Source organism: Budorcas taxicolor, chromosome 5 (genome assembly GCF_023091745.1).
Source record: "Budorcas taxicolor isolate Tak-1 chromosome 5, Takin1.1, whole genome shotgun sequence".
NCBI lineage: Eukaryota > Metazoa > Chordata > Mammalia > Artiodactyla > Bovidae > Budorcas > Budorcas taxicolor.
In genome coordinates this window covers 109,408,939-109,432,029 of record NC_068914.1, presented here as the reverse complement: position 1 = coordinate 109,432,029, position 23,091 = coordinate 109,408,939, and the positions used below count along the sequence as shown (strand labels likewise).

General features: G+C 41.8%; 1 protein-coding gene across 1 annotated transcript in view; it reads left to right on the top strand.

The window, feature by feature from the left end:
• GNPTAB (N-acetylglucosamine-1-phosphate transferase subunits alpha and beta) overlaps positions 1 to 21,186 on the top strand; it is an 83,397-nt gene extending 62,211 nt beyond the window's left edge. The window contains exons 11-21 of the mRNA XM_052640730.1: positions 1,714 to 1,837; positions 2,889 to 3,092; positions 3,746 to 4,827; positions 6,877 to 7,076; positions 7,296 to 7,515; positions 8,136 to 8,249; positions 11,819 to 11,904; positions 12,146 to 12,244; positions 16,013 to 16,180; positions 18,160 to 18,250; positions 20,794 to 21,186. Of these exons, the coding sequence (XP_052496690.1) occupies positions 1,714 to 1,837; positions 2,889 to 3,092; positions 3,746 to 4,827; positions 6,877 to 7,076; positions 7,296 to 7,515; positions 8,136 to 8,249; positions 11,819 to 11,904; positions 12,146 to 12,244; positions 16,013 to 16,180; positions 18,160 to 18,250; positions 20,794 to 20,871 (2,466 nt within the window). The 3' untranslated portion in view covers positions 20,872 to 21,186. The remainder of the gene's footprint in view (positions 1 to 1,713; positions 1,838 to 2,888; positions 3,093 to 3,745; positions 4,828 to 6,876; positions 7,077 to 7,295; positions 7,516 to 8,135; positions 8,250 to 11,818; positions 11,905 to 12,145; positions 12,245 to 16,012; positions 16,181 to 18,159; positions 18,251 to 20,793) is intronic.
• The last annotated feature ends 1,905 nt before the right edge of the window (positions 21,187 to 23,091 follow it).

Here is a 23,091-nt window from a genome sequence, read left to right as displayed (position 1 = left end):
CCTTTTAAATTTGTATAGAGAAGGAAAAAATATCGCTAGTTTGTTTCCTCCTGCCGCTTAAGAGAGATAAAAATGTCTGACACTTGCAGGCTATTTCCTCCGTTTGGAGACCCCTGGCCTTCCTGCCTGTTACCCTCTCAGAGTCACTTAGAAGTTGTAGATGGGACATAGGGAAATCGGTGTATATATCATATTCAAATTTGTCCAAATGAGCAGTTTTGAGTGCTGAGCTCAGGAGGGGTAACGATCAGGGAGTAAGAAAAGTTCCTGTGGCAGGAACTTTGCTTCCTTATGTTCTCAACACCCAAACCCACCCTGTGTGTTTTCTGCTACTGCAACAGCGGAAAAAGCAAAATCACTGGGAAACTATTGTGCTCACCACGTCAGCAAAACACCCAAGACAAATTTAGCTCAACATAGTGCTTTAAAGGGGGAAGGCAATGGCACCCCACTGCAGTACTCTTGCCTGGAAAATCCCATGGACGGAGGAGCCTGGTAGGCTGCAGTCCATGGGGTCGCTAAGAGTCGGACATGACTGAGCGACTTCCCTTTCACTTTTCACTTTCATGCACTGGAGAAGGCAATGGCAACCCACTCCAGTGTTCTTGCCTGGAGAATCCCAGGGACGGGGGATCCTGGTGGGCTGCCATCTATGGGGTTGCACAGAGTCAGACACGATTGAAGCAACTTAGCAGCAGCAGCAGCAGTGCTTTAAAGACATGGATGAAGTGTCACAAGGCAGCCAGTGTCACTCTGGCTTTGAGGGGCAGGATGGAAAAACTGGGCCTGAGCACAGATGTTCCAGGTGTCAGCTGTGTAGGCATTGTCATCCTGGGAGTGAGATGAGCTTGGAAGAGCAAGTAAGAGTTAACCAGATGAAGAAAGCCCTTCCAAGTAGCTGGACCGTGCAAAGATATAGAGATTTTAAAAGTTTTCAAAAATGTTAGGAAGCACCCATATAGCAGGTCAGGGCTTCCCAGGTGACACAGTGGTTAAAAAAAAAACCCTGCCTGCCAATGCAGGAGACACAAGAGATGAGAGTTTGATCCCTGGCTTGGGAAGACCCCCTGGGGTAGGAAGTGGCACCCCACTGCAGTACTCTTGCCTGGAAAATCCCATGGGCGGAGGAGCCTGGTGGGCTACAGTCCATGCGGCTGCAGAGAGTCTGACACGACTGAGCAGCTGAGCACACACCACGCATGCAGCCTGTCAGTTGTTTTTGAGAGCAGAGCTGTTCACAGCTCAGGAGGCTTCGCTGATTAATTCATAGCGACCTCACGTGTGGAGGTGAGGACGTTGAGAGGTCATCCGCCCCCCTTTTCAGCCTTGTGATGAGACGGTACATGAATCCACTCAGGAGTTGACAACAGCATCACAGAGAAGCGGTGACTTCTTGCGCACTTTCCACCTGCACGCTTTTGTACTTGGACTTAAGTCTGGCGTGTTGCTGCTTTATTTACCAATAGATTATTTATAAGACCATTTGTGAGACTAAAGCGGTAAGCTGAGTCCTTGTCTGCTGTCCTCCAGTAACAGAAAAGAGTGATTGTGCCTGCTGAGACCTGTCAGCTGGGCGGGACCAAGAAGCCACCACAGGATGGCCCTTTCTACAGGCTCCATTTGTGTTATTTTTCTTTTAAAGGAATCCTAGCTTAAGAATAATAAGTGTCAGAAGTCAGAAACCATTTTATTTTCTCTCTGGCTTTATCCTAGGTGTATTTGACATGGCCTGTGCCCAACTGTGCTGAGGGCTGCCCAGGATCCTGGATCAAAGACGGGTATTGTGACAAGGCTTGTAATAATTCGGCCTGTGATTGGGACGGTGGTGACTGCTCTGGTGAGGATGTGTTCAGGTGTAACTTGTCTATACTGTTGGAATTTTTTTTCATTAGTCATCATTCTTGGACCCATGACCTAGTTTATTCATGTTTTCATTGTTGGGGGCATTTTCCCATGTTGACCCTGCACTTGCAAATGCCCTTTATTATTCAAAAATATGAAAATCAGTTCTACCCTTAAATATGTGAGCACAGGAGCAAGAATCACTCACTCTCACTGGTTTTTGTAGGAGTTCATGGCCAGTGACTGTCAGCAGATTGCTCCAGGTCAGTGAACGACTAAAGAGACGTGGAAGAAATAAACGATCTCATCTCCTTAGCACCTCTTCTTCCTGTCTTGTACACTTATATTTGGACTTGTCGAGGAAATAAGTTTTTACATTTATTTATTGCCTTTCAGTCTATAAAGCATTTAAACTTAGAAAGCATCCTCCATTATCCACTTAAATTTCTCAGCCGCCAGAGGAAAAGAGAGTAGGTGTAGATACTGTCATCTCCCTAGTCCACGTGAGGAAGCAGGTGTGGAAAAGGGAAGAGTGTTGGAAGAAACAAGGCTTTGTGTTTCAGTCAGATCTTTCAGAGGCACTTTTGAAAAATACACTCTGCTGCAGGCAGAGAATGCAGCCGTGCCGGAGGGCCTGTGCAGCCCGGAGAGCTCGGCCTCTCGTAGAGCAGTACTACTCTGGCAGGGGGTTGGCGCCTGCATTGGGACGTGCTCTTGTCAGTCCTCACAGAGTCACAGGCTCAGAATCATCTGCTTCTCCGGACACATCTGCACGTGTCCTCGGGAGCACATCCACCTGTGCTGGCAGGTTGCACAGCTCTAAGTGCCAAGGCCTGGTCATCACACATCCAAATTCACTGTCAGGTGATGCCCCCTTTTCAGGTTGTCTTTTTAAGCTACGTAAAATCTTCTATTGAAGAACAGGGTGAACCTTTCCTGGTAGAAATTCATGCATCAGTCTTGATTGAGAACTAGGAGCTGTTTTTTTTTCCCCGAGATTGTAAGCACCACAGGATTCTCTCCTCCTCCTCCTCCTCCTCCTCCAGGTAACAGTGGTGCCAGCCGCTATATTGCAGGAGCTGGGGGCACCGGAAGTATCGGAGTCGGACAGCCCTGGCATTTCGGTGCTGGAATGACCGGCGTCTCTTACTGTAATCAAGGATGTGCAAATTCCTGGTTGGCCGATAAGTTCTGTGACCAAGCCTGCAATGTCTTATCCTGTGGGTTCGATGCTGGCGACTGTGGGCAAGGTATATTTACTGCCATGAAAACATATTTAGAGTAAGGGGATAACAATCCTTGACAAATAGAGGGGATTTGGATCACTTTTCTTATTTAATTATTCTCTAGGTAGCCCTTTCCCAGCCTGAAATCCAAACGAATTGTGAGTTACAAGAGAAGGACACAGATCTTTAGAAAGCCACAGACACTGAAGCTGCATCTATTCCTGTTATTGCTCTAGTCTGCTTTTTTTCTTAAACTAAGCAGATTTATCTTAGTTGAAAATATACAGTGAAAGTTTAATTGGGGAACAATAAAAAGAGACCAGTGGTTGATTAAATAAGCATGGTAGAATATTGGATCTTGTTGCTGGATTATTAATGAAGGTCCTTTTGGTCAGAAAGTTTTTTTTTTATAGAAGTTGACCATTGGAATTTGCTGTCCAGAATTGTGTCTTACCTTGGTAGTGAACCAGCCCCAGCATTCCATGTCAACGATAGTGATAGCTTCAGAAAGTACAAAAGAGCCCTAGACCAATAGCTTTTGTGATAGAATTTCTGATTATTTTAAAGTCCACTTAAAGTCACTCTTAGAAAGTGAAAACTAAAACCCTAAGAATTAAAGGAAAAGGGGGGAAATGTGTAGTTTTTTTTAAAAGTCATGTTTGTGTTTTTTCCTCTAGATCATTTTCATGAATTGTATAAAGTAACTCTTCTCCCAAACCAGACTCACTATGTTATTCCAAAAGGTGAATGCCTGCCTTATTTCAGCTTTGCAGAAATAGCCAAAAAGGGGATCGAAGGTGCGTATAGTGACAACCCAATTATCCGACATGCTTCTATCGCCAATAAGTGGAAGACCATCCACCTCCTAATGCACAGTGGAATGAACGCGACCACAATACATTTTAATCTCACACTTCAAGGTAAAAATGATGAGGAGTTCAAAATCCAGATAGTAGTAGAGGTTGACACGAGGGAGGAGCCCAAACGGAATTCTACGACCCAGAAGGCTTACCAAAGTTTGATGAGCTCCACAACACTTCATCCAGAGGTGGAAATCTTGTTTGAGGACATCCCCGAAGAAAAACGCTTCCCTAAGGTCAAGAGACATGATGTGAACACAACAAGAAGATTCCAAGTGGAGGTGGAAATTCCACAGGTCAATATTTCACTCCTTCCAAAAGAGACCCAGTTGAGCCTTAATAACTTGGATTTGCAACTAGAACGTGGAGACATCACCATGAAAGGATACAACCTGTCCAAGTCAGCCTTGCTGAGGTCCTTTCTGATGAACCCACAAAATGGAAAGTTAACAGTAAATCACCCTCTAACGACAGAGCAAAGAAATGGCGGTTTGGAGGCCCCATTGGCAAAACAGGTTCACAAAAGCAACTTAGGAACATCTGAAAGCCTCCAGGGGTCATCGCCTTTTCCAGCAGTGACAATGACAGTGAACAACCATTCCCAGAGCCAGATTCCACCCCTGGGAGCAAGATTCAGGGCAATAACCGAGACTCCAAAAGCAGGAGACAGAAACGTGTCAAGAGAAAAGCTCTCATCTCTGACTTTGCCACTGGAAAGCAAGGACACGCAGGAAAAGGTAATCACAGGGAAAGAACAAGAGAGAAAAAGAGAGGAAAATGCCAACAGTTACCCTGGTGGCAATGAAGTAGTACCTGGAAGAAAACTGCAGCACTACACAGACAGTTACCTGGGCTTTTTGCCATGGGAGAAGAAAAAGTATTTCCAAGATCTGCTTGATGTAAGTTACATGCACCCTTATTCCTTCCCATGCTCAGGAAAAAAGTAACCTTGTGAGTGGTGGTGATAAAGTAATAGCTACTGTTTATTCAGAACTTCCCTGTGCCCGCCACTGAACTCAGCACATGTGGCTAAGTTGCTTCAGTTGTGTCCAACTCTTTGTGACCCCACGGACAGTAGCCAGCCAGACTCCTCTGTCCATGGGCTTCTCAGGCAAGAATTTTCCTCAGGCAAGAATACTGGAGTGGGTTGCCATTTCCTCCTCCAGGAATCTTCCCAGTAATTCTAACAATAAAAGTACCTTGTAAGGGTCTCGGCTATTCTCCCCATTTTGCAGTTTCAGAAGCAGCCTTTGTGAGTGAGTAAGAGATCAGCCAGGGGCATACCCTGAGTTCCTAGCAGAGAGCTGTGATGGTATCTTATCTTCACTTGGCATGTTATTTCAAAAACTGCTTTTGCATACCTTGTGCAGTCAGGTCGCGTACTTTTCCAATAACGGAAAGCCTGAGACACAGACAAATTCATTAGCTTTCCCTATGTCACAACAGCAGAGGAGTGTGAGCTGATCCTCAGAGTTGGAGCTGTCCCTCCTTGACCACAGCCTTCACGGTGCCCGGGGGTCCTTTGTGCATCTCAGGAGCGCCATCCCTCTGCTAACACCCAGGAGCTCAGGATGGTTAGTAGGGTCAGTGCTTTTAGAGACTCAAAGAGCAAGCTGGGAGGCCAGAACTGCAGCCGAGTGATAAGGATCCATTGAGGTGTGGAACCTTTGAACAGTGGGGAGTAGTCAACAGACTGAGGTAAAAACCTTGTGGTCTAGGTTGGGTCATGAATAGAGCACAGCCTGAGCAGACGTTAGGCTGCAGGAGGGTGGTGAAGGGAATGCAGTTTCATTCCTTTCATTGACTCCAGGGTGTTTTTTTGTCCCTGACACGGTAGCATTTACTAGTGGTTGAGTCCTCACCACCACCACCCTCCTTTTTTCTGAATTGCAACACTATAAACTTGTGGTAAAAATTGAAGCAATGCAAAAAAAAAAAAAAAAAAAAAGGCAATAAAAAAGGAAAAGGTCTCCTCCTCCTCCCTTCCTTAATCTTGAGACAGTCACTATGAATATGTAGCTTGGTGGGTATTCTTCAACTATTTTCCTATAGATATATAAACTATATAGTTTGTTTTGGAGCAGTGAAGTTATACATACATTGCACTGCAGTCACCTTTGATGTGGTAGTATGTGGGCAAACCGCCATTGTTTTTTTAACAGCTGTAAGTTGTTTCCAGTGTTTTGCAATTACAGATACCTAATGTTGCAGTAAATATTCTTGTACATATGTCATACTCTTGGGGAAGCTTTATTTCTATAGGTAGAATTGCTGGGTTAAAGGGTCTAATGTGTATAAAATACGTCCTTTTATGTTGTACCCCTTCCTCCTTTGACAAGCAGTGTGCAAGCCTGCTTGTTTTTCCACAGACTAACCAACAGCAGCTAATATCAATCTATATTTTCATCAGTTTGAGAAGGAAAAATATTTCATCTTCTGTAAAGTGTGTTCAGGTTCTTTGCCAATATTCTTTGCCCATTCATTTTCACCTCTTAGTGGTTTTGACAGGGCTCTTTACATTTCATAATATTAACACTGTTATATGGTGAAACCAATTTTGTATTCTAGCCTGTGTCTTCAAAACTCAAGTCCTTGCTGCTTTGATTTCACCAGTAGAAATAACTTCATATTGAAAGCACTCTCAAATGGACTATAAATCGATTTTCTAAATGTTGCATTGAAATGGGCTGTGAAATCTCACGGTCAGTTACTAGTCCCTGAAGAAAACCCCGTGAACAACTGTTGTCTGCAGTATTTTCACTGAACTCGACCAGGTGAGCCCTGGTCTTAGGATGCAGAAGGAGACCTGTTTAGTGCTCATTTCATTTTCCCCACACGACAGTGACTAGTTATTGCCATGCTACCTGAAGTAGTACCCCCGTCTCTTGTTAACACAGGACACTTGTGCAGTAAATGTAACGCTGTGCTGGGTGGAATTCTCCTTTCAGGAAGAAGAGTCACTGAAGACACAACTGGCCTACTTTACTGACAGCAAGCACACTGGGAGGCAGCTAAAAGACACATTCGCCGATTCCCTCCGATACGTGAACAAAATTCTAAACAGCAAGTTTGGATTCACATCTCGGAAAGTCCCTGCACACATGCCTCACATGATCGACCGAATCGTGATGCAGGAACTGCAAGACATGTAAGTCTCGCTTATGTCTGAATTTTCTGCTTGTGCTCAGAGCCAGGGCAGCTTGAAGTTCACATCCTCGCCATGCTGCGTCTATGGCTCTGACACGTGATGACTAGTGTGTTGAAAGTATTATCTCAGCAGGAGGGAAGTAAGATTCTGATGCCACAAGTGTCGGGTACCATACATATCGTAAGTATCCAGATCTCACAGTGTGTTACATTTGGACAGGTTCCCTGAAGAATTTGACAAGACGTCATTTCACAAAGTGCGCCACTCCGAGGACATGCAGTTTGCCTTCTCTTATTTTTATTATCTCATGAGTGCAGTTCAGCCGCTGAACATATCTCAAGTTTTTGATGAAGTTGACACAGACCAATCTGGTATCCTGTCTGACAGAGAAATCCGCACGCTGGCCACCAGAATTCACGACTTGCCTTTAAGTTTGCAGGTATTGTAATTTTATCCCCCCGCCCCCAAATTTTGTGACATTTTAAATGAAACTTTTAAGTCTGATACTTTCTCTTTGCCCTGCATACTTCAGTGTAATGCAAGTACAAGTAAACAAGGGTGTTCACAACTAGTCCCTTTTTAATGCCAGGATTAAAATCAGTTTTGAAGTTTGTGTTTCATAGGATGACTTTTTTTAAGACTTTTGTTAGGGATTGCTATGGTATTGTGTGGAGAAGAGGCAGACCATAACTGCATAGAAGATTCTCGTGACAGGTTCATTCAGGGGCTTCAGATGGGGCTGAGTGGAGCCCTCAGCCAGACCTGTGGCGCTGCAGAATCCCCTCTGCCTTGGCATCCTCTGGTCCCAGGAGTGGGACACTCAGGAATAATGGGCACCAAGAAGATTCCAGCTGTAGCACACCCATCTGGTGATCCCCTGGCTCACTTGGTATCAGTGGGGCCTCCCGGTCCTGTACACTCCACTTTGAGGCAAAGATGAGTTGTTTGTATTGTCTCAGTCTGCTCTTTTTAGAATCTTACAGTCAAACTCTCTTTGAAGGTAGCACTTACACTTTGGTGACTTTAACATATTTTTAAAACCTATTTTTGCTTTGTTAGGATTTAACAGGTCTGGAACACATGTTAATAAATTGTTCGAAAATGCTTCCTGCTAATATCACTCAGCTAAACAACATCCCGCCAACTCAGGAAGCGTACTATGATCCGAATCTGGTGAGTGATGTGGGTTCATTTAGGTAAAACAGAGAGTCCATCCTTATTGGGTGTTAGTATCATTTCTGTACAGCACTTCAAAAACTAGACACTTGCTCTATGTTTATAGGTCTCTGGTAGAAATCAGTAGCACCAATAATCTAGAATAATTTATATTTTTCTTTGGAATATCTTTTTTTCTCCCTAATGGATGTTAAGCTAATATTGAGATTAGTTGCTTATATTCTATAAGCAGACAACCTTTTGCTAAGGGTGGCAGAAGGTAACCCTGGAATATACTCATTGCTCAGTAGAGCAATCCAGTTAAACATTAACCAAGGAAATAGGCTTCCCTGATAGCTCAATTGGTAAAGAATCTGCCTGCAATGCAGGAGACCCTGGTTTGATTCCTAGGTCAGGAGGATCCCCTAGAGAAGAAAAAAGCTACCTACTCCAATATTCTGGCCTACTCATCAAATTGAACCCCATCTTCCCTCAAAGCTAAGTTGCTTTGATGATGGAACTTTCTGGATCTTACAAGTAGGGGCAGTAGATGATCTGCACACAAATGTATTAGAGTGCCACTTGGCTGAAATGGTTGGAAGACTTTGTTGATTGTAAGATGCGTCACAGTTTCAAAGAAATGAAAATGTAAAAAAAAAACATGTGCATTTAGAATTGATGGAACAAGGATATAATACAGCCATTTATGTGGTGCTTACAGTTAATTTTACTCATACATATATATATATATATACACACACACGGAAAAAAATGTTTACAAAATAGGTGGTGGGTTAAATCGTAGGTAGTTTTCTTTTAAAATCATATAGTCTTTTGTATCTGGCTTTTTTTTTTTTTTTTTTACTGGTAGTTCTTAATATCTTTTTTCACACTGCTACTGCTGCTGCTAAGTCACTTCAGTCATGTCCGGACTCTATGTGACCCCATAGATGGCAGCCCCCCAGGCTCCCCCATCCCTAGGATTCTCCAGGCAAGAACACTGGAGTGAGTTGCCATTTCCTTCTCCAGTGCATGAAAGTGAAAAGTAAAAGTGAAGTCGCTCAGTCGTGTCTGACTCTTTGCAACCCAATGGACTGCACCCCACCAGGCTCTTCCATCCATGGGATTTTCCAGGCAAGAGTACTGGAGTGGGGTGCCATTGTATTTTCATATTTTCTGTAATGAATAGATAACTTTCATAATCAAAATGTTTTTTCAAACCTAAGTAAGTAAAGTCACTCAGTCGTGTCCGACTTTTTGTGACCCCGTGGACTGCAGCCCACCAGGCTCCTCAGTCCGTGGGATTCTTCAGGCAAGAATACTGGAGTGGGTTGCCATTTCCTTCTCCAGGGGATCTTCCCGACCCAGGGATCAAACCCGGGTCTCCCGCACTGGAGGCAGACGCTTTAACCTCTGAGCCACCAGGGAAACCTAAGTAATTATTATTTAATTTTAAAAATTTTATTTGGCCATATAGCATGCAGGATCTTAGTTCCCCAACCAGGCATTGAACCTGTGTCCCCTGTGTTGGGAGCATGAGAATCTTAACCACTGGACCACCAGGGAAGTCCAAAATAACATGTGTTTTTAAAAATTGACCACCTTGCGAATGTTCAATCCCTATAATTATCTGGAGACAAGATGTTTGTAAATGAATGTAGAGAAGAGTAATGTAATCACTCTTCTAATCAGTTACAAGTAACTCTAGTAATCAGTTACAAGTCTGATTTCTGAAAGAAGGCAGTCATTCGTTTAGCACTCACTGCACACAGCAGGGATGGTGTTTCTCACTCGTGTTCTCAGGGCCCGGGAAAGCCCACCCATGAGGAGACATGTGAGGGGCACCTTGACAGCTGTTGGAATATGCAGACAAGCTATACGTATTGCTGGTTATGTGTTGGTCAGTCCAGCATATGACACGGGTTGGTGTATAGATATGTGTCACCGAAAGCCAGCTCTCTAAATATTCTAAACTGAAATCAATAAAACTGAGATAAGGTGTAAGACCTGGTGTTAGCCTAAGGGAGTTTGCTGTAGTGGGGTAAACAGGCAAGAATCAGCAGCCAGAGTCTGAGGCTAGCTCTGGCTGTGGGCCCTCGGGAGGCCTGGCTGATAACAGATCAGCAGCTTGTCTCGTGAGGCGCAGCAGCTTCTCTGGTATGTTAGGCCCACACAGTGAAAAGTGCTCTATAAAACCCAGACTGTTACACACGTTAGTAGTTCTTTACAAGTGTGTTCTTAAAGATTAAAAAGGCACATCTGTAATCATTGTAGGTGTTTTCCCTGCCTCCTGAGAGAACAGAATCACAGTTTAAAAAAAGAAATTAGGTTGTGTAGACTAAAAGACATTCTTTCAAACTGTGATAATTTTTTTCTGTTTTCCCCAAATTTGGAATTACCCCCAACAAAGCTAATATAATCAACTCTGAATGATCTGGATGTCAGTATCCTGGTTTTAAAACACCCTTTATTGTGTGTCAGGATAACTGAAGTTCTCTCAAAGATCTGGGTACACCCTTTTCCCAGGAGGGGACAGTGAGCCATGAGTTCCAGGCTGTCCTGATTTGTCCCTTCTGGTATCTTCTTGGTGGGCAATCCCAGAGCATTGATGAGAGGAGGAAGTGTGCTGGGCTCCTAAACCATGTCCCCTCAGCCTCTCCCCCGGACCAGGCCTCTCTGGTCTTCACTGTCCTCAGGACCACATTGAGATTGTGTTGACAGGTTGCCTTAGAGGCCACTGAAGTCACCCCAGGTCTAGCCTGCTTTGGCACTCACTCCAAACTTGTCTTTTCACTTTTCTTTCTTTCCTTCTCTATAAACTTTGGCTTCCTAGTAAGACTGTACAATTGCCAGTCCCCTGAACTTACATAGAACTTACAGAAGCATATTTTTTTTTAAGGAAGATGATCCATGCAGTTATTCATCTTCCCTTTTATAGGCACGATGAAAGGTTATTGAGGGATTTTAGCGTGTTGGGTTTTTTAATTTTTTTAAAGAAATACATACATCTTCATTTACTAGCAGAGTATTTTATTATTTTACCAAATAATCTGGCATAAGGTTTACAATCAGCAAATACCCTTTGAAAGGTAAGAATTAGGTAGGGGCTGCTTTGCTCACAGTTACAAGTCAGTCTTGAGGCTCATGCAAATAAGCTCTTTAGAGTACAAGCACTAGTAATAGTGGCAGCATTAGTTGACATTACTTGAATGAACTCTTAGCCAGATGTTGACTTCATTTCTGTAATTACCTGTGATTACACACAGGATAAAGTATTTTCTAATTAGACTATAAGAATGATAGCTTAGCCTATGAGTATCATTATAGACCAGTCCATTACAGTTTGTTAGAAATTTATTTTCTTTCTGAAAAAATTAAAATTTTATTTAAAAAATAGACAATTAGTGTGTGGGCCATAGTATGCCAATTTGATTTTTTTTTTTAATATTGCATTAAAATACTCATCTTGATCACTGATTCATCTTGGTTTATCTTTTCATGCCCCCTTAAAACTTGCACTTTAGATGAATGCTTCCCTTGCCTCACCCCAGGCTTTGCCCTGATGTAATGTCTGTGTTTTCTCACAGCCACCAGTCACTAAAAGTCTAGTAACCAACTGTAAACCAGTAACTGATAAAATCCACAAAGCATATAAGGACAAAAACAAATACAGGTAAGTACTGTATACATTTTCTCTTTAAGAATAATGATGAGTGTGGTATTTTCATAATTTTACTGTAGTTTATCTATTAAACATCCTTTAAAATTTATATGTGATTGTTCTCCATAGTAATATGGAAAGATTAAGTCATCCTGAGAATGTTGGTTCTTTAAAGTTTTATAAAACTTTCTTATTGAAATTTTGTTTTACATATTCATATACATATTTATACTCATTATGTTTTGATAATTAGGTTTGAAATCATGGGAGAAGAAGAAATTGCTTTTAAGATGATTCGTACCAATGTTTCTCATGTAGTTGGCCAGCTGGATGATATAAGAAAAAACCCCAGGTACTGTTTTGTTTTGAATTTAGAACATTTTAGGTTCACAGCACAATTGAACAGAATGGAGAGAATTTCCATAACTTTGAAAATATCTTTAATCATGCAAGTAAACATGAAAAAAAAAGTCAGTAGTACTAGAGAGAAAGGAGTGCCTTAGTTTTCTTTGGAGCAGATGGAAACCTCTAATGGTGGGGGTAATGTCTGAATTAAGAGATAGGAGTTGTGAGTTGAGATTGGCCCCCCCATGCACGGGGATTGGCATGGATATCTCTGAGTCCAGCAACATGACTGTTCAGCGAGGCTGAAGGTTAACTGCGTTGTGGGGGAGGTGAGGCAACATGACTGGGACTCTTAGAAATTTCTATTTTTCTATTTCTTTTATAGTTAAAAAGAAATATTTCTGTAACAGAAAATAGATTTCTATTTTTAGAAATAGGGGCTTCCAGAGAAATTGTTGTGATTAGACCTGTCTTTGCAATTCAAAGGAAAGTTCAAATTAGCTTCTGAGGAAAAAGGAATGCTACCATAGTTGTGAAAATTAATCCAGCAAACTGCAGTCATTCTTTGGGGAATGAATGAAGTGTTCAGCTTTACATAGCCCTGAAAATTTCCACCCTCACCTCCAACAATTGTCCTAGTTTGATAAAATTGGTTAAAATCTGCATTTTGAGTTTTGAATTTCAATGGGAAATAGAAGTAGTTTCTTGAGAAAAGACCATTGGTACGTGAAGTTGAATGTTTTCATCTGAGTCTTTTAAATGCTTTTGGAAGTTTTCAGTTGCACCTCATTTACATTACGATTTTAATTTTACATGATCAGAAGTGTAAAATTTTCAGGCATTTTAAAGCCAGGGAATTTTTCCTTAAAATTTCATTCTCGTTTCTTTTGCGGCAGGGGGGAGGTGTAGAATTTTAAGAATAATGAAAATGTTTAACATTTACATAGTACATTCATAAAATATTTTATTTCCTACAAAATAACATTTCCCACAAGCTAAGAAAACAATAAGTCATAATAATTAAGAACCACCCAGTTTGCAGCTTTTTGTATATGCTCTTCCCTCTGTTCAGAATGCCCTGCTCTCATTTTTTAAAAACTAAGAGCCAGTTTTGATACTTGCTTTTTGCTTCCCCCATCCTGTTAATGTGCTCACTCAGTCATAGGTTATCTGTAGTAAAACCAAGTGAGAACTTAGTGTTTTTAGTTGTACCCTATACTTTCATGTCCTGTGCTAGTTTAAAAGTCACTGGGTGAGAAAATTTCACAGACATCTTCATGTAACTTAAAGGGTTCGGGTTTTGCTAAGAAGATCCAAGTCAAGGCAGGCTTTTCCAGCATTGTCTACTAGGCTCAGATCCCTCCCATGGACCTGAGCAGATTTTATCATTTTTAGCTCTTCTGTTTTACTTTCCTGAGGCTCACTTTAAAGTCAGGAGTGGAAAACTTGCTTTCTGACTGACTGGTGTTAAGGACAGGTTTATCGCATTAACAGGGAATCTGGGATAGGCAGTCGTACCTGGGCTCTGCTGCCCTCCTTATGTCGCTCATCCAGGGTGGAGGCAGGCCTGCGCCACAGTTCTTATGTCCCTGCAGACACAGCCATGTTCTGAGGTGGCAGGGGACTATCCCTCCCTGTGTATCATGTGTTGTACGCGCCCCCCCCCCCCCCCCCCATTTCCACACCAGTGTCTGTGACGAGGGGACTCACACTAGTCAGAAGCTGACTCTGGGTCAGGTGAGGTTGCCTCCCTTTGAGTCAGTTCACGGGGAGGAATACTGAGCAAAGTGCAAGCTCTCTTGGGAAACAGAAAGGAGTGTGTGCTGGGTGCCCCACATGGTCTGCTTTGGTTACCCTGTAGCCACACATTCTCTTTGTCTCACACCCATACTTTTCTTCTTTACATTTTCCCAACTGTTGGAAAAATTCTGAAGATACAGAAAGACTGAAAACAATAGTACAATAAACTCAGACTCTTAAATGTTTAGTGTTTTGTTATGTCTGATCTCTCACTTCATCTCTCTATACAGACTCACACACACATAGGTTTGGTTTTTCTTTTGTTTGCTGGACCATTTGAAAATTAGTTGCAGACAGCGACACGCTAATTTACCCTCATTATCATAGCATAGGTCTTCTAAACAAAGTCATTCTTGTTTATACCATAGGACTGTTCACACATATCCAAAAACCTTAACACCAACTAAATAATACCATCAAACAGATGGTCTATACTCAAATTTCCCGAGTTGCCTCCAAAGGCCCTTTTTAGCTGTTCATTGTTTTTAGTCTAGGAAACAGTCAGGGCTCCTGCACTGTATCTGATGGACATAACTCGTTAATATCCTTTAATCGAAAGCATTCCCCAAGTTTAAAGAAGAGATAGGGCCATGAACTTTCACTTACTCATCCCTCATCTTCAGTAAGAAGCAACTAGTTGATTTTGTTTCATCTGAACACACCCACTCCTTCACTACTACTTCCCTGTTATTTTAAAGTAAATTTCAGTCACTGTATCCTTTTTTTTTTTGTAAAATTTTCAGTATATATCTCTAAAGGATTTTTTGAAAATAACCATAATACCATTATTTATTCCTTAACATGATAACCTATCTGGCCTCTGTACACATTTTTCCCCCATTGTCTTTTATAAGCATTTATGTTTTTAACTTTGTTGGCTTGAAATGGTATCAAGTGCATTCATTACAATTATGTCTGTAGGTTCCCCCATCTCTCTCTCTCTCTTTTTCTTTAATCCGTATACATTTTTGCACATGCATTGGTATAGAGCTGTCTGCCAATGCAGGAAACGTAAGAGACATGGGTTTGATCCCTGGGCCAGGAAGATCCCCTGGAGGAAGGCATGGCAACCCACTCTAATATTCTTGCCTGGAGAATCCCATGGACAAAAGAGCCTGGCAGGCTGCAGTCCATGGGGTCACAGAGTCCAACACAACTGAAGCAACTTAAAATGCACGCACATGAGGAAATCATATTACATATTCTGTAGATTTCCTGAACCTTGGACATTTCTGATTGTCTCCCCGTTATCTAATGTGTTCCTGTGTCTTCTGTATTTCCTGTTGGTGGCAGGATCTGAGGACTTTATTATACTTGATAAAATTGTAAAAACAAAATTTAAACATAATTCAAAAGTGGTGTTATCTCTACCGACTATTTTAATGGGCCGGTACTTATTACTGGCTCAACTTATTGACTTTTGCCTGGAAGGAACTTGAAACAAGTTGGGAAGCACCACTGTAATCTACTTTTTGCTAGAACTCATCATACAGCCTAGTTGGAGACATGTCAATATTAAGAAGTCATCAACCTCATAAAATCTGTAGCTATAAGGAACCATCTCTATCTCAGCTATTTACATGACGGTTCTTAGTAATGTAACTCTGTCAGTTCAGAGAACTCAGTTGTAGGCACTTACTAGTTTTTTCCCTGGATGTTAACAGAATGCTTCAGTCAGTTAACACTAAACTGGGCATGTGCCAACCCCAAACAGCAATTAAAATAATGTACTCCTATAGCTAGAAGGCATATTCAAAATTATCTCTCATCCCTAGTTCTTCTGGTTTTACAGGAGAGAAATATCTAAGGAGAAATTTTACAGACTGTTATTCCCCAGAGAATCATAGTCAGTAAATGCCACAACTTGGGATATAAGTCCATTTAAAACATATTCCAAATCCACACTTCTTGTTTTGTTAGGTAAGGATCATCCTCATAAGAACCAATAACAACCCTGGGTCTCTGTTGTCTCCAGGAAGTTTGTCTGTCTGAATGACAACATTGACCACAACCATAAAGATGCCCAGACAGTGAAGGCTGTTCTCAGGGACTTCTACGAATCCATGTTCCCCATCCCATCCCAGTTTGAGCTGCCAAGGGAGTATCGAAACCGTTTCCTTCATATGCATGAGCTGCAGGAATGGTAAGTGTCCATGTTTCATATACACGTATGTTTTTCTTTTTTAGAGTGATGAAGTTTCTTTACGGTGTTATTTTCTCTAATTTCTTTGTAAAAAGACATGTATAGTTTTTATTGATCTAACTGGCCCAGTACATCTGCTGAGCCTTATTCGTCATCATTGCCATCAGAGTGGCTTCCCTGTTTCTTGAGTACCTGCTGTACAGCCAACACTGTGCTGGGCAGTATATTTACTCTGTACAATGAAAAGTGTTACTCTGACTGCCACAGATGAGATGAGAGTTACAGGAATAGAAGTGAGTGATTTTCTCTCTGAGCTGGTTGTTGATCCTCTTAATGTAGGAAACACAGGAGGAAGAACAGTACAGGGGAGGGTACCATTTTGAATATGTGGCTTGGGTTGGAGACACCCCCTACCAGACAGCTGTGAATGACTCTGGAATTCTCCCCTTTCTCAGCAGAGGCTGTTAGCATATCTTATAAGCCTTATGTTAAGCATTTATTTAATCTTCATAAAAAATTATTATTTCCAAATTACAGACGAGAAACCTGCCATACTTCCCCACGCCCCCCCAACCCCATCCTACCTAAATCCTTACTATCCTCTCACCAAGTCTGATTCCATCCTCATTCCAGCCTCTCTTATGTTGCTTGTTTTCTTCCATCCTCGCTGCCCTCATCCAGCCCTCATTCTTTCCTTTGCCTGGACTAACTGGACTGCCTGCCTCTGGTCACCTGCTTGTGACCTTCAAACAGCCACCCCGATTGTGACATGTGTGCACACACACATACGCTATATATCATCCCCCTTCCCATTAGAGCATTGTGTCCAACCCACAGTGTGTGGTTTTCCAGAACTGCACTCCACACCCACCTGCTCTTTCTTGGCTGCGCATCGCTGTGTCCGCCAGGCCAGACTGGACTCGGCTCTGCAGGGCCTGGGTTGCCATTCTGCTCATGCTCCTCCGCTTTCTCAGCCACAGGCTTTCCTGCCCCACTTCAAGGCTGAAATGAAGCGTCACCATCTGTTTGATGCACTCCTCATTTCACTGTTTCTCTGCAAGACTGCTTTTGATAATAGGTATTTTGGTCCGCCTTGTGTGGTGGCTGGTTATCTGCACATCAGCACCTCCCCAGGTTCACACGTGCTTTAGAGCAGGGACCTCTCCTCATCACTTGTCTATCCACAGGAAGTGTTCACTGGGTGACTGCATGAATAAATGTGCTGTGCTTAGTCGCTCAGTCGGGTCCGATTCTTTGTGACCCCATGGACTGCAGCCCACCAGGCCCCTCTGTCCATGGGGATTCTCCAGGCAAGAATACTGGAGTGGATTGCCGTGCCCTCCTCCAGGGGATCTTCCCAACCCAGGGATTGAACCCAGGTCTTCCGCACTGCAGGCAGATTCTTTACCGACTGAACCACCAGGGAAGCCCTAATTCAATATGACAGTCAAATTGCACACACTCTACCATCAGTTTGAATAGCAGACATGAAGATCTTAGCTCCAAAAACTTCTTTTAGGGTCAAGAAAGAGCAGTTCTAAGCTCAATTCCTATGAGACTTGAGACATGGCCCCAAATTCTGCTTGCAGCTGCAAGGTGATGCTTCCACTAAGAGCTGAAGTGCAAGGGCTTCACTTGAGCTCTGTTAGAGGCATTTTAACAGTCCAGCAGTGTTGAGGGCGGAGGCTAGGTGCTCAAGCCACTGTGTGGTGGTGACCAGCCTTGCCAAGCTGGCCGGAACTATTACTGATTCAGATATTTACTAGAACAATGAAAAATCTGAACTCACATGAGAAATGTATAATTATGTTAACGTTTTAGAATTGCCTTCAGACATTGTTTTTGTGTTCCACAACATTGTTTTTGTTAAGCTAGTATAGTTTGCTAAACTAGTAAATACTACATAGTTAGTTTTACTAGTTAATGATAGTAAAACCCTACACAGAACTACATATTTGCTTTCTTTTTTCTCTGAATAGGCGGGCGTATCGAGACAAGTTGAAGTTCTGGACTCACTGTGTGCTAGCAACATTGATTATGTTTACTGTATTCTCATTTTTTGCTGAACAGGTAAGTTTTATCAATTTTATGTGGATGTCAATTTCTTGGCATCTAATTTTTTTTTAAAGAAAATGATATAAATTCATAACAAGAAAATGTTTATTCCTCCTATTGGCTTATAGCTCATATGTCAAATATTTCTTAATATTCAGGCAGCAGTCATAACTGCCTTTTTAAAATCTATCTTCTAAACCTATTACCAATATTCTTTGTTCGTGGAGTTCAGTAAATAGAGCTTTTCAGTTTTAGCCTGAGGTCTACAAGTCAAACTATTTAAAACCCCCCCAAAAAACACTCACAATCTGCATCTGATACTAATTTTTTATGGGTCTCCAATTTTCTTTCTTTTAATCTTTCTAAAAGAGACCACAGTGTCTTTATCTGCAGGCCTCCCCCAGTTCTGGCGATGCTGCCTGGCTTGTGCGCCAGGCCATCCTCTCCCATTTATGTTTCTTCTTTGAATTGCTGGCAGTTCTTCCCCAGGCTGGCGAGCACACAGCCTCCTTCACGGGACAGTCCGGAAGTAAGAGGGTGATTTGTGAGGTCAAAAGAGGAATAAGAGAATCCTCTTCAGGCCACAGCAGATGGAAATTCTCAGAAAGAAGAAAAAGGATTCAAGGAAGGGGGAATAGTGTCGGGCTGACCTGACCTGTGCTGGGCAGGTGAACCCACCTCAGCCTCCTTCCTGGTGATGCTGGAGTGAGGCTTATCTGGCAGTCACGGTGGGATGTTTTCACTGAGTTAACTTACACTGAGGAGGCAGCAGCGGCCTGAGAACTGAGAGCTTTAGGATAAACACTCCCAGGCTTCCTGCTGTGGATGGAAGGAAACTCGGGAAAGAAAGGTCTGGCAGGCAAGCAGTTTCACCTTTGTCCACCTCCCAGGGAATAGAAACGTCACTCTTGATTCTGTTGCCATTGTTCTTGGCAAGTAAAAATCTTAGGAAGAAATCTTATGCTGTGCCTGCTTTTAGAACAGAGTCCAGTGAGGAGCCTGTGGGTCAGCTGTGTGCTGGCTGAAAGGAGCAGCTGGAGGCCATGGGAGGAACAAGAGGGTCTTTGCTTACTGTTGTTTATACCAGCAGGAGGAGGGGGAAAGGAAGAATAAATCCCCTCTCCTCCCTGGCACCTTCTTTACCAGCTTGAATCAAATTCCTTACCTTCTACCATACTCACAAACAAGCCAAGGCTGCCCCTTCCTCTGCCCGGGAATCCAGCTCGTCCAGAACACTGTAGTCCATGTAGGCACCACCCAGCTCTCACCTCAAGATGGAGGATTAGAAATTGAAAACATAAAGAACACATTTTTCTCATTGAAACTTTCTTCTAACAGTGGTCAGGTTTTCTATTTCAGATGTATCTTGGATAAACTGTTTCTGTTAGAAGTATTTATTCCAAGTTCTAATCTACTAAGTCATAGATGAACTTTTGCATTACAGCCTATTCATAAACTTGAAAATACAAGTAATGCCCAATGACTGTTGATATGGTTACTAAGTACAGGAAAACAATGGTGATAGAATTCTTTAAAAAAAAAAATTAAAATTCTAGCTTACACATGTTCAGTTCAGTCACTCAGTCGTGTCTGACTCTTTGCGACCCCATGAATTGCAGCACGCCAGGCCTCCCTGTCCATCACCAACTCATGAAATTCACTCAAACTCATGTCCATCGAGTCAGTGATGCCATCCAGCCATCTCATCCTCTGTTGTCCCCTTCTCCTCCTGCCCCCAATCCCTCCCAGCATCAGAATCTTTTCCAATGAGTCAGCTCTTCGCATGAGGTGGCCAAAGTATTGGAGTTTTAGCTTTAGTGTCCTTCCAGAGAACACCCAGGCCTGATCTCCTTTAGAATGGACTGGTTGGATCTCTTTGCAGTCCAAGGGACTCTCAAGAGTCTTCTCCAACACCACAGTTCAGAAGCATCAATTCTTCGGCGCTTAGCTTTCTTCACAGTCCACCTCTTACATCCATACATGACTACTGGAAAAACCATAGCCTTGATTAGATGGACCTTTGTTGGAAAAGTCATATCTCTGCTTTTGAATATGCTATCTAAGTTGCTCATAACTTTTCTTCCAATGAGTAAGTGTCTTTTAATTTCATGGCTGCAATCCCCATCTGCAGTGATTTTGGAGCCCCCCCAAAATGAAGTCTGACACTGTTTCCACTGTTTCCCCATCTATTTCCCATGAAGTGATAACACGTGTAGAGTGATAACAAGAGAGAGTATCTTGATGGGTGAAGAAGAGTCAGTGTCCTTCAGTGGAAAGACTTGACAGACATCTTGAAAATAAATACATGTGGTAATTGTTATATAAAAATATGTAGTTTTTATAGGTCTTAAAGAAAAAGAAACTTGGGAAAAAATAATTTGAACCATATAAAAAGCCATTAGTTTTGTTTTGAGGGGAGGAATGATGGAGCCTTGTTTGCCGTCTGTTCTTTATGTATAGGGCTAGGGAAAAGATAAAGGTCATATGACCCTCAGCAAGAAAGTTAAAGTTTGTCAACCTGGAGAATTACAATTTATCTTCTGTCTTTCATCTTTTAGTTAATTGCACTTAAGCGGAAGATATTTCCCAGGAGGAGGATACACAAAGAAGCGAGTCCTGATCGAATCAGGGTATAAAAGATCTCCATCAGAAAATCTACCTCAGCATTCACTGAGCATTTGAAAACTTGGCATCAGAGATGTCTTCACGATGTGATGCTCAGCCAGCTTAGCCTGCAGAAGGGAAAACACCCAGTACAGTACTTCTGGCGTGAACATAGCCTGCTGACCAGGAACTGCTTAACCCACACAGAGAAGACTTGCGTGTTGAGCAGCTCTGGTTTTATTTCTAAAACATTTGCTCATGGACCTGTCTGTCATTGAAATGAAGTGGCTCATGGATGAGAGACAGAGGTTGCTATGGGAACTGAGCAGCTAAATGAGATGCCTAAGCCTCCTTGAGTGCTGTTGCTAAGAGTCCCCAGTCTTTTGCATTCCAAAGCTTTTTGCTGTGGTTTTACCTTTTTTTTTTTTTTTTTGGGGGGGGGGGGTGTTTCTTTTTTTCCATCTCTCATTTTTAAAGTAGCTACTAAGTTAACTAAGTTATTCTTCCTTTTAAAAACAATGAATTAGGATGTGTAACATGTTTTTATAGATATTATTTAAATAATGCAGCAGTAACACATCCTATTGACAATATCTAAATTACAAGTTTTATTAACATTGAAGACTATGTGATCGTAACCTACTTGCCATGACTTACGAACTCAATGGCAGACATCTGATATTTGTGCTTGTTTTCTTCAGCCCCTAAGAATACTGTGATTTTATGTGGAGACCTGATTACAAAGGGCTAGAGTTAAGTAGCAGAGCTACTTCCTAGATGTAATTATGTTTTGAAAATGTACATATTGAAAAAGAAGTGCCTCATTTTAGAAATGAGTAGTGCTAATGGTACTGGCACATAACAGTGGTGTATTTTTTAAAATACTCATCAGTATATTCCAGTAGCTGTCTCTCAATCAGCTTCATGTAATGCAGGGTCAGGAAACTTTTTCTTTAAAATGCCACAGAGAGTAAATATTTGCTGGCCACATGGGTCTGTGTTGCATATTCTTTGTTTAGTTTAGCTTTTGTTTTAATAATCTTTTTAAAATGTCAAAACCATGTCTTACTTGCAGCTGTACAAAAACAGGCCATAGGCCATGATACAGAATTAGTATTCTTATGTGTAAGTAACCCTTGATGTTCAGCCGTGTTTTATGTCATTGTACTGTGGATTTATGAAGACCAGATTCCATGGGTCCTTTTTGAACTCTTGACAGGTATTGTAGATCATGATCTTAACAGTATTCTTTCAAAATGGCATACACATTTTGTAAAAAGAACGTGTAAATAACTTTGTGTTTGTGCTGTAAGAGTTAACGTATTTCAAAAACTGAAGTCTCATAAAAACTTAAATTTTATCTGATGCTTTAATTTTTAATCTTTGAGGATTGAGTTTATCTAGATTCAGCAATCATCTGAGTGCTTATATGGCATGTCAGGGGCTTCCCAGGTGGCTCAGTAATAAAGAATCCGCCTGCAATGCAGGAGACACAGGTTTGATTCCTGGGTGGAAAGAACCCCTGGAGAAGAAAATGGCAACTCACTCCAGTATTCTTGCCTGGAAAATCGCAGGGTCAGAGGAGCCTGGTGGGCTGTAGTCCATCAAGTTAGAGAAGAGTTGGACATGACTTAGCGACTAAACATTAAGTGGAAGTTACGTTTCCATGACTGAAATTAAGTGGAAAATAGTGTAAGGACAGGTTGATAGTATTACTACCTGGAAAATGTCATTATATGAGGGAAAGTAAGTTCTAAATAGGATTTATATGGTAAAAATTTAGGGATTATCTGGGTATCATTCTTAAAGTGAATAATACTAGAAGAGTTCAAGAAATGAACATTTGGGTGTGCTGGAGATTTCTGGTTAGGTGAACATAATCTTTTTTTTTTTTTTTAATTTCTTTTATTTATTTATTTATTTTTTAATTTTAAAATCTTTAATTCTTACATGTGTTCCCAAACATGAACCCCCCTCCCACCTCCCTCCCCATAGCATCTCTCTGGGTCATCCCCATGCACCAGCCCCAAGCATGCTGTATCCTGCGTCAGACATAGACTGGTGATTCAATTCTTACATGATAGTATACATTGGTTAGGTGAACATAATCTACACTTTATTTGGAGCTTAATAGATAATGAGATGGATAACAGAATTACAATATAGAGTCATTTATCTAATGATTCAGTAGAATCAGTAGAACAAAGGAACCTCGAAGTCATGGGCAGTCACGTGTCTTCAAGAATTTTAAC